This window comes from Procambarus clarkii, chromosome 73 (genome assembly GCF_040958095.1).
Source record: "Procambarus clarkii isolate CNS0578487 chromosome 73, FALCON_Pclarkii_2.0, whole genome shotgun sequence".
Classification (NCBI taxonomy): Eukaryota; Metazoa; Arthropoda; class Malacostraca; order Decapoda; family Cambaridae; genus Procambarus; species Procambarus clarkii.
In genome coordinates this window covers 12898357-12911289 of record NC_091222.1, presented here as the reverse complement: position 1 = coordinate 12911289, position 12933 = coordinate 12898357, and the positions used below count along the sequence as shown (strand labels likewise).

Below are 12933 nucleotides of genomic sequence, written 5' to 3'. Positions count from 1 at the left end.
CTAATATGTAAGGCTGTCATCTCACTTCGTTAATTCAGCAAGGCCACTATCATTTCTGGCCGAATGTACACAAGTTGTCCAAGTATGCACAAATTGTAACTGCCCATTAAGCAAAGAAAGCCGGCTCGTGATTGGTCGATCGTCATCTGACCGCGGTAAAGCGAGGTAACGACATAAGGCGGGGTCAGTCATAGATATCAGTGTCAATCAGATACCTACACGATGGATACACTCGAATCAGTACCTTCAAGTGCTCCAGCGTCATTATTGACTTGTGGACAAAGAAGTGAAAATGAAAAGAGAGACGAAGAAGTTCGCCACAAACAAGAATTTGACCTTCAGATACGCAAAATGTTGTCAAAACCACGCGGGGAACGTCGAAAGAATTTTAGTCGTGAAAAGTTAAAGAAATACATTAGTGAAGTAAATGCAGCTAAACTTAAGAAGACTACAAAAACTTCCCGTGAATACGATCTGTTGTTGCAATACGATGTGATAAACATGTTCGGCGAAGAAATTCTGGTCAGCGTAGATGAAACCGAGAAGAGACTGAAGCGGGAAATAAAACGCAAGTTAATCAGCTCAACATTAACAGCAGCAGCAACCTCCGCATTAGACCCCTAAAGTGTATACCGCAGATTTATACACCAGGGGCAACTATATGACACAATTTACGACGCCCATAACGCGGTCGGCCATGGGGGAGAAAAAAGAACTTATTTTCAAGTAAGCAGGACGGTTGCTAACGTAACCCAAGAAGAAGTAAAACTATTCATTTCTTTATGTCAAATTTGCAACTTAAAACGTGTTCCCAGGCGTAAGAATGGGGTAGTTAAATCCATCGTGTCTGAGAGTTTCGGAGAGAGAGGATAGATGGATTTGATTGACATGCATAAGGATGGGGGATGTTTGTTCAACTACATTCTTCATTACCAAGACAATCTAACCAAGTTCTCAGTTCTCCGACCTCTTCGCTCTAAACAGGCGATAGAGGATGCTCGTCATTTGCTGGATATCTTTACGCTCATTGGAGCCCCTCGATATCTGCAAAGCAACAACGGCCGTGAATTCGTGGCGGCAGTGATTCATCAGTTACGGACGGAATTATGGCTCAAGTTAATCCTAATAAACGGTAAGCCTCGGCATCCCGAGAGTCAGGGAAGCATAGAACGGGCCAATGGCGACATTACAAAAATGCTTGGGAGTTGGATGTGTGAGAATCGAACTCGCAATTGGTCGGCCGATCTTCCCTTCGTACAATTTAATAAGAATATAGCATATTCGCGGGGTGTTGGACTGTCATCGTACAAGGCGGTCTTTGGGATCGAACCCCCCATCGGTATGCAAACGGAACTCTCACCATCGATGTACAAACAGCTGCAAGGAAAGGATATCACTGAAGAAGACTTATTAACGATGAATCTAATTGAAGAAGAGGAGGAGGAAGAAGATGATCCTATTGGAGACCAGGAACGAAGTCGAGAACAAGATGTTGAAGAACACCACTGCCGTCAACCACCGACTGCTGAGGCTGGGAACCAGAAAGAAACGATTATCAACACCAGGGATTCAGAGGTATCTATTTATTAATTAATGGTTGACAGATAGATGATAATTGATACTGAGATTATATTCATCATATCCTTTCCCTTGAGTTGTACAATATTAAAATAATCAATCTGTAAAGAAAGACAAACATTAAAATTTCTACTTCATTAGTTAACTTCCAAAAAGAGTGAGTGAGTTAACAACAAATAATGGAATAGCATATGATAATTATAATTATAAATATTTGGAAGGTTAATTTCATAAATAGATGCCTATGTATATTTATTAAGAAAAGTAAAGCCAAGAAGCGACAGTATTTATATATATTTTCTTTTAATTACAGTCATCATCACCAATATTACCTCAACAACAACATCAATCCATCATATCTTCACATTCGAATACAACTACAAGTTCTTCGCCTGAGATGATAATAATCTCCCCACCTCCACCACCACCATCATTACCACCAATATTATTACCCCAGGAGATAATGGATGGCGAGCTGAACAAAATAACAGGAGAATCGTTAGATGAAGTCAACAATGAAGAAATGGGAACAGCTCCTACTACACCTTCGTCTTCTCATCATGAGATGATAATAATAAGATCTCCGCCACCAAGTTCACCACCATCACCACCATCCCCACCACCACCACCATCATTGCCACCAATATTTTTACTCCTGAAGATAATAGATGACGAACTGAACAAAGTAACGGAAGCCCCATTGGGTCAAGTTAACAATGAAGAAATGGCAGCAGCTCCTACTACACCTTCGTCTTCTGATCATGGGATGATATTATCATCTCCACTACCACAAGAGCCTCATCTTCGACCTTCGTCACTGTCGCCTCCTCTTGTAGTGTTATCACCTAAGATAATAATTAGACAACTGAACAATTCAGGGGACACACCATCTCGTACTGATTCGGAGTCCGACGAAAATAACAACAATATCAATGCAGACAATGACAACCAACCTCCCCATCACCTGCATGTCAAAAAAGTAAAAGAAATAAGTAGAGTGAAGGAGCGCCAGAAGAGTAACGCTTTTAAAATGTTGTCACAGTCTTCATCAGATGTTACACCTATAAGTTTATACGATGCAGTTAATGTCATAATCCCTAAAGCAGACAGAGAATCGAAGATGGGGATGCGTACCATCAGTGGAATAGTTATCGAAAGTGATCACCGGAGGGATTTATATCGTGTGGCCACCAAATTTGGAACCATCGATCAGTATCTTTCTAGGACTGACTTCGATAAATGTGTAGACAGAATTATACCAAATCAAATTAATAAGAGTGAGACAGTAGGTCTTCGAGAAGTCGTTCGAAGACAGTCTGATTATTTTCTCAGTGATAATCGCTATAGGAAGATTCTAGTGTCATTGTAAACTCTTGCCTTGTATGAATCACAGATGTATTTGCCAGAGATACGGTCAAAGGTGTACCTCCAAATGCCGACATAATGTACAAATCTGTAAAATTTTTGATAATAATAATAATAATAATAATAATCAAATACTTATACATTTCTATATCCCTTATCATACCAAGTTTGGATAAGTGCGAGAAATCATTTAAACCACAACTGCTGTAACGACATGTTCCATAAACGTAAATACCAAATCCCATTAATAGTTTTTTTTTTATTTTTTGTATCTCACATTCAAGGGTAACTTTTTAAAATTATATAATTGATTCTATAAAATACATTCAAAATTATTTACAAAAAATAAATTTGGCGGTTTTATTTCACAAACAAATATATTTTTGCCAAGTAAAAACCACAAGTAAATACTTTGTTTTTTAGGTGAAAAACTTTACATTTTATTTAGAACAAAATATTTTATTTATTATATAAAATATCTTTACAAAAATAAATTTGGGCATTTTATAATATTCCCCAAAAAATAATTTTTGGGTTTTATTACCCACAAATAATATATTTTGCGAGTTAAAGACCTCCAGTATAGACTTCCAATATTGTTATGTCAAAATATATATAAAAAAATTTAAATAAAATAAGAAATATTATATAAATTCTTAAAACATACACAACACATATAAAATTTGTTTCATAAAATTTATCAACTGGAAATAAATTTATATTATATATACCTGGAGAAACCTTTCATAATTTTATCTTCACAATAATATTTCAAAATAATATATAATAATCATGAAAACAAATTACTCCTAAACAATAATATCTCCTTCTTGCATAAAATTTTGTTAATAAATTGTAATAAAAGTCAATAAAAAGTGGCAGTAAAGGATTTTTTTATTTTTATCATGTCTTTTTGGTATATAAAATATTATAAATCTAAAGAAAATTCTTACAAAAAAGTTACTTTTCTAAAATGTCACTATTTTTGGGTTTCTTTGACTGTCAAACTCGGTACTAAGTTCAGTATTCTGGATACAAATATCTGTGTTCTCGGTGCTAAATTTTGTTCTCTCGGCACTAAATTCTGTATTAGTTACATTTAAATAGTTATTTTTTCATTGGGAATCATAAAAAATTCCATTGAATCAGTTTTGAAATATGAAAATATTAGAAAACTCTAAACCCTTTCATTAAATAAGCATACATATATTGATATAATATTATTATATATATTATATTTACATAACATATATTATATATTTATTAAAATAATTAATATAAAGAACTGTATTTGGAAATATGTGCATGTTTGAAGTTATATTTACTTTGAAAGACAAGAATCAATTAAAAGATATTGTACTTGAAACGTCTATTAAACAATGTTTGAAATCATGAACAGATAGATGTATGAAAATAAAACCTCAAAGTTCAATAACTGTCACCCCGGGTGTCAGAGTTAGTTAGTGGTTATAACATATTGTTTACAATGGCTTAATTTCATGCCTTAACCCCTTCAATTTTCTCTTTGATATATCACATCATTGTGATTTCTTTGTTTTAAGATTGAGTCAATCTGTCTGTCCATGGTTGGAGGTCAGATGCTTGGGGCTAGTCTTCAACTAAACACATTATTTTATTTTGTAGTAAGACCAGTCGAAAAATGAATGCATCTAATTATAATAATAATAACCTATACACGGTTCCCTTCTCTCCCTCATGATTTTTTTCCCTTATCATTTGCTCAGTTAGATGAATAAATGTTACCTATATTCTGTAGTACATATGAAATCTTTCTCCGAATGTCTCTTCAAGCTGTTGTTACTGCTAAAACTTCTCCTACATATAAACCATTTATATTGCTTTGTGCCTATATGTTTATTATTAATATGATCGTTCAAGTAAATCTTAAGGAAGAAACCTTTAACACATATATGACACATATAAGGCTTTTTGCCTGTATGTATTTTAATATGTCTCTTAAAGCAGATTTTATAATTAAAATTTCTTCCACACGTAGAACATTTATAAAGATCTTTACCTGTATGTTTTTTCAAGTGCGTTTTCAAGGTACGTTTATGTGTAAAATTTTTCATGCATTCAGAACATTGATAGGGCTTTTCGTGAATTTTTAAGTGTGTCTTCAGGGAGTCTGGCCATCTGAATTTCTTATTACAATCTGAACACTGATAACGTTTCTCGAGATAATTTTTCTTGGGATGAGGTGGTAATGGTAGCCAATTTCTATCACTTTCACCCACTTTATCGTCATCACGTTCATTTTGTAAGACTTCTCTCCATCGGTTTGTCATCGTTAGATTATACTATATATATGTACATATATATAAATATTTACTTCTTTCTTATATATGAAAAAGATGAATTATATTATTATATTTTTATTTTATAAAAGATTCTATAGATTTTTTATAAATAGAAAAAATTGTATACCACATAAATAAAAAAGTTTAAAATTTAAAAATAGATCCATAAATTTAAAAAAAACTTCCAAATTAGCGTTACTACACCAATTCTTTTATTGTTCCTCGTTTAATTATTGTGTTATTTTGACACCAGAGGAGTCAGATTTAAAAGAATAATAGTTTAATAAAAGGCGTCATAATGTTTTTATATTACTACGTCAAAGAATCGGAATTTACAGACTTTGATTACATCGAACATACATACGAGGTCTATACCTGTTTTCAAAATGACCATTCATTCATTTTTTCAAATCTGTGAAATCAAATTGAATCTGTTTTTCAAATCTAAAGTTGAAGGCCAAATGCTTGATGTAAGTCTTGAAGAAAACTAAATGCATCTAAAAATAATGTAAACTCTTACACTGTTCCTGTCTCTCCCTCACTATAGATCAGTTTAATAAATTACTTGTTACCTATATTCTTCAACACATATCGCCTGTTTCTCTAAATGTCTCTGCAAGTGGTTGTTAATAGTAAACTTTCTTCCACACATAGAACATATATAAGGTTTTATGCTTGTATGTATATTAAGATGATCATCCAAGTGGCCCCTACTAACAAACCCTTTAGCGCATATATGACACTTATAAGGCATTTCGCCTTTATGTCTTTTTAAATGTGTCTTTAAGCTGGTTTTATAATTAAAATTTCTCCCACACATAGAACATTTATGAACACTTTCACCTGTATGAATTTTCAAATGCATTTTCAAGGTACGTTTTTTACTAAAACATTTCATGCATACAGAACATTGATAAAGCTTTTCATGTATTTTCAAGTGAGTCTTCAAGGAGTCTGGCCATTTAATTTTTTTATTACAGTCCGAACATTCATAACGTTTCCCGATATAATTTCTACCACTTCTAGTCTGTTTGCATGTCTCCTTGTTACCATTGGTCGAAATAAAAACTGTGTTTAACATCATACAAAATATTTTTATCAACTTTCCTTTTTAATAAGTAAATTATATATAATATTACATATTAAAACAAATTTGGGAAAGGTGTAGTGGCTTATTAGACTGGTGGAATTTATTTTGTAACAACATGCAACATTTTTAGTACTTTCTAGAAAGTAGGATGGGTATCAATCCCTCTGAGAAATTTATAAGCTAATGATCATGTCTCGTTTCCATAAATCTTTCCTCATAGCTCATACCACTCAGAACAGGGATAAGCTTGGTGGCATCCCTCTGAACCTTTTCTAACTTCGTTTGGTTTTTGACTAGATGTGGACTCCATGCTAGAGCCGCATATTTCTAGTATAGGTCTGATATATATATACGGTGTGTGTCTTGTTCCAGAAAAACTGGACCACAAAATACTTATAATCTAGGCCTTATGTTTCACGCCATAGCAAGTTTTAATGTTGATCAAAAAGTCTATCCTAATATGCAAAATGCCATAAATATCTCTGTTCATCCAGGAGATATTCTTATCCCTGATTCAAAGATCTTTTTACAGATGTTAGCTATGCCATCTAATCTCATAGACCAGGGAGTGAAAGTGATCTGGGTCGATACATACAGATTAAATTAAGTTTTTTTAAGTTTATCCCACTAATTCGAGATGTTATAGTTGATAAAACGGTAATTGTATTCTTTAATACCAACATATTAGAACATAGAATTTTGAGAGTAATAAATCCGATGTTTGGCGAATAAACTACATTAGGCGGTGCTATTTCTAGGGTATTCATACCGTCTTTGTATGTATCTGAAAATATATCTATATTCTCTGATTTTGCGGTATTCATATATGGATCTATTATTTTATTGGAATATAAGCCAATGGCAATGTCAATAGTTGAATGATTAACGTTATCTATAATGACGGGATTATTTAGATCATCCTTAAACTCGATAATTGTAATTGTCTAAATTATCTTTGCTCGTTTGTAAACTTTTACGGTACATGCTGGAATCATTAATATGTTTGTCTATAGCAATATCAGTAAGATTGGGAGATGGGACATTATTTAACTGAGGAAATGTGTCTGGTTTATTAGGCTCTGCAGGTTTCATTGTCGCTGTATATGCTGTATTTACAAATCGTTTATTTGGTGGATATTTATTGCCATCTTTAAGGCCTCGTTTTAATTTTTCGCATGCTGTGGTGGATGATGGGGGTTTGGGTTCAGAACTGGCAGTAATTACTGCCTTTCCATTCTTATTAATGATAAGAATATTATGGGGAGTGGTAATACACTCACCATTAAGTGGAGGGAAATCTTTAAGTGCATTGGGATCATCTAATAAAGTAATAGCTAAGGGTAGAAAATCGTGCATTCGATGTGTGGACAAGGGTTCATAACAAGCAAAATTTGTTCGATTTAGATATAATCTACTCCCATCATTATCTGTTGATGAAATTGTTTTAATTTGTAAACATCGCTGAGATTGGATCAGTTGAGAATAGTATATGTTTAGGACGCAATTTACATCGAAGATTTTTAGTAGAACTTCACTATGTTCGTTATTTTCTGCATTAACAAATTGGTCAGGTGGGTTACTTATTAATTTATTTCTGTCAATTGATGATGGTGATGATGTTACTGGATCTGCTATATTCCCTTTGTAATAACCATTAGCAAGGGAATTAGGAAGAGCTTTCATGAAATTCATATAAACTTTCATTTGACGATGAATGTCACCATCATTACAAACAACAGTTTCATCTGTATCGACCCAAATCACTTTAACTCCCTGGTCTGTAAGATTAGACGGTATAGCTAACATCTGTAAAAAGATCTTTGATTCAGGGATGAGAATATTACCCGGATGAAAAGATATATTCATGGCATTTTGCATATTAGGATAGACTTTCTGATTAACATTAAAACTTGTTAAGGCATGAAACATAGGGCCTAGGTTATAAGTATTTTGTGGTCCAGTTTTACTGGAACAAGACGGATCGTGGAAATCTTTCACCACGTCCGTCGATATCAAACCCATTTTCAGATATAAACAAGGAGGACATATTGCTGATAAACTTCTATAAATGTTCTGTACTGGTTTCCCCCGTGCTGTTGTATACAGTTCATCGATTTGTTGTAAATGGGAATCTTTTTCCTCATTTTTTAGGTCAGGAAACAAGGCATGAATACAAACACATTTAGAAGCATTACCTATCACATTTAACTGTTGCCTTACAGCTTTTATGAATTCAGCACGTTGGTTTGGGTCACTGATATGCCTAGTCATAGCTTGAAGTTTTGAAGATATATCAGATAATTCGGGATTAACTTTGGGGTTGGCAATTAATGATGAAATAGATGGTTGCGAATTATTTGGTTGAGGAACTAATGATTGTTGTTGAAGAGTGAGCGGTTGTTGGGCCGGATTTGCTGTACTGGGTGCACCTATTGGTATTGTGGGTAGTGACTGTTGTTTATTCATTTTTATATTAATGAATGTTTATTATGGTAAATGTTATTGTTGTTGTTTTAGATTCAACTACTCAGAACAAACGTTTCAAGTAGCACGGGCTATGGTGAGCTTGTAGTGGACCTTACGGTAAATGCTATTAGTTTATTATAGCCAACAGTACCATATGCTCACATTAATTTTGTGTATAAATATATTCTTTTTATTCTTATTGATATTTCCTTTTCTTTGGACAGGAAATTTGTTTCTTTAGTTGTTTTAATGTAATAGTACCATTAATATTAATGTCATAATTTTTATACAGATTATTCCAAATATCTTTATATTTTTCCGATTTTCTTGAGAGGTATGCCACCATTTCTGACATGCCATAATTGATGAAAAGACGGTGATGATATTTAAATTATAAATTACCAACGGTAAAAATATTAGATGTTTGAGTGGTTTTTTGGCTTACTGAATACAAGGTTTTTGCTATAATTCAAATTTGTTATAACTGATAAAAAATTACAACTATTAATTGAATAACATTATTATTTCCCAGGTAGGGCCTGGAAGCTACTTCAACTGGGTAGTTGTTAAGAGACTGAAAAGATTATTGAAAATATTGAGAAGAATAACTATTTATGAGAATATTGAGGATGATACTGGTGGTATTATCCTCATATATGGGGTGGTGATGTTGGTAGCGATGGTAGTGGGTCAGAACGAATGGAAACGGGAATATACACTATCTGATCAAAGGGAAATCACCAGTTCCCTGCAAGAGAACGACCAGGAGAACCAAACACCAAGCGCATATGGGCTGATGCGACTCAGCGATACTCAGACAAGCTTTTCATGACTATGTCGACTTTGAAGGGAGGTCAAATAATAGAATCAAAGACAAATAAAAAAAAGATAAGTAAGCAATTAAGAGTTAATCAGAAGCAAATTCCTTCAATATTATTATTATTCTCAACACACCAGAATGAAAATCAAAAGTTTGGCTCCAAAAAGTTATAAACTATTTTTTATTACACATTTTCTTTTCTTGTTTTATTAATTTTTACAATATACTATTTTTTTCTGTAATATATAACATGTCTTTTTCAAGAACAGATTGAGGATTACGAAGAAATGGAATCAAATCAAAGAATTGAGCAGCATTTTCCTGGTTAACCAGTTTTTCAAATTTCGAAGGTGTGGTAACATCACTGAAACCTAATATTTGATGAGCTCGGTATGGTGACTGACTTATTAATTGACGCATTTGTGATACTGTCAGATATGCTTGACCAATAAATATACGATTGAGTTGTAAATCTTCAGACCTAATCCACATCTTATAATCAAAATTAGGGGTTACCATATTACCTAGGGCAAAACTAGCCGAAGCCTGACCAATATCACCTAGTTTCCGCTGAAATTCTTGATAATATCTATTAATACTTGTATCACCCAAAAGGTAATGTCCTAATATATATTGAGGGGAACATGATAAGCACTGTTTATTATATTTTTCAATAATAGCAATATTACTACCTAATTTAGATTTGAATTCTTTTATATATACGATAAACTTATATGACATTGAATCATATACCAGCGGAAACTCATCCAGGTCCTTGTTTCCAGTTCCATCATTTCTTGGATTGTACAAGTCTAGCAAATGCATATTGACATTTGGCCGTTTCTGTTCCTCGAGTAATTTTAAAATATCCGTAGTTGATAAGCTGGCCATCAGATTTATTATTATTATTATTTTTGAAAAATAATAAAATTTTACCTCCGTCTCCGCTGCTGGTGTCATCTAAGTCTCTCGTTCGTCATTGGGAGACTCCAAAATTTATAAGAATTACACAACAAGATGATGATATTTGAGATGCTTTTCCAAGAAAATGAGTTGAACATGAAAGAATGTATTTACAAATACAATAAAATTTAAAGTAGTTAAAAATAATTGAAAAAGTAACAATGCATAATAATACATTTGACACTAACATGTTAAAAAAAGAGAGAAAAACAAGAGGAAGAAGAAGAAGAAACAGAAAGTCTTGAGTCGATGGCCTATTTCTCCTCAAAAGGAGAAATCTACAGCACCGGTGATAATGAAAAATCTTATATTAATTGTAGAAAAAAACTAACAACTGCAACAACAGAAGCTAAAACAACAACAACAACCACTAGAGAAAGAAATAATGAACAAAATCAATACGGAAGAAAGCAGCAACAAACGTATGTCATATGTCAAAACAGCAGCTGGACTCTTACCCTCCAGTGACGCATATCATGTAAACACAGATGGTCATATGAAAAACGAAAAAAACAACCTTAATAAAGATGTTTATATTGATGATTATGATTTAGAGGAAAAAACACGCTTAGCTAGAGTAGAAAGACGTTTACAGTATATTGAAGAGTGTCTAGGTAAAAGTAACATTATCAAAGCTGAGCCAATCACGGCTCTAATATATACCCATGAAAGTGCCCAATTTATTATAAATAAAGTTTATCAAAACTGGATTAGGTTTATGGGACATGTGGCTCAGCAACTTACATCTAGAACAATTGAAAATTTATTTGGAGCTGCTGATCAATTTTTGTTTGATGGTTGGTTTGAAAATAAAAAAAAATCAAGATCACCCCCAGTAAATTATTTCTTTGTCGATTTTGAGGAGAGTAGAATGGAAGTAAATACTGAAATTTTGAGTTTGGCATTAGAGGGTAAGCGATATCAAAGTGGAAAACTCCTCCATCCTCAAGATTGTGAGTATATTAATCTTTACTTTGGCCATATTACTAATAATGCGTATATTGTTTATTCAATAAATGAATTACAAAGCATTTATAAAACAATTATAGATTATGACAAAAATTCATTAAACAAGAATAATGACCGGTCTCTGGTAAGTGGCTTAGATGCCTCTAGTTTGGTTATGCCTGGAGCTCTATAAGCTTTATAACCGATATAAAGTGTTAGGTTCACATCGTATTTAATATAACATATGCAAATGTGTCTAATGGAGAAATGTTCAACACTAGTCTACAAGGAATGGGAATGTCAGCTCTTAATATCTGTGTTATTATCGTCCATGCTATGATTCATTTAAAATGCTTACTCGAGAAAAATATACTTCCCACCGAGAAAATGCGGCACTCTAACAAACATTTCATTGAGGAAGTAATAAAACATATACCATCAACATTATTTGGTCATCCAATGTTACCTATTGTTACCTTGTTAGACAATTAGGTAAATAAATTATTTAAAATAACAAAATAAAATTTAAACACATTAAAATACAATGTCGTGGAATATGAGTACAAATCAACTTTTGTCATATTTTCCTTCTAATATAACTATTACTAATGATGCTTCTAATGATACTACTGCTACTACTACTGTTACTACTAGTGATATTAATAATACTACTAGTAATATATTGTCACCAGTAAACAACGACGATAATAATAGTAATAATTATTTTAATATTAAAAAGACCTTAGATACTGAAGATTTTTCTCAAGATATGTTTTTTTTTAAATATGTACGATATCTTAATGAGAAAAAGAGGGCACCTGTTCTTCTCGTTTTTTGTTTTGATAATACATTAGCTGTATATGATGAACAACAATATTTGCAATTGAATTTGTCAGATAGTTTTCCTTCAGTGTACACACGCCCATTCTTATATGAAATGTTAGATTATATGAAAGCTACCAACAAACATAACATTCTTATTTTATGGTCGGGAGGTAAACGATCATATATCCAAAACGTTTTAACACTTTTGAACATGTGTCAATAATTTACTCATATTCTAACCTATTATGACTGTGTTTTATCCAAAAATAAATATGGTGTTAGTAAGTCATACAAATATATTGTCAATAAATATCCTAAATATTCGGATATGAGAGCAATACTGATAGATAATTGGGCTGTTTGTAATGCTTTAGGAAGAAAAAAAAGAGTTATGAGACAGAGACAAATGATGATGATGGAACAGTCAAACAGCAATATAGTCGCCTGATATCTATCAAACCTTATACAATACGTGATGTGGTGAAAGAATTTGGAGCTTTCAATATACCCCCTCATCAAATAAAAAATATTGATACTTTTATTCTCTCTAAAGGTTT

At 32.7% G+C, this 12933-nt stretch overlaps 1 protein-coding gene across 1 annotated transcript; it reads left to right on the top strand.

The window, feature by feature from the left end:
* The first annotated feature begins 216 nt into the window (after window positions 1–216).
* On the top strand, window positions 217–3012 carry LOC123752735 (uncharacterized). The gene is made up of 2 exons (XM_069312776.1): window positions 217–1575; window positions 1892–3012. The coding sequence occupies exons 1-2, from the start codon at window positions 874–876 to the stop codon at window positions 2945–2947; spliced, it is 1758 nt and encodes a 585-aa protein (XP_069168877.1). The 5' UTR covers window positions 217–873; the 3' UTR covers window positions 2948–3012.
* Window positions 3013–12933: the final 9921 nt, after the last annotated feature.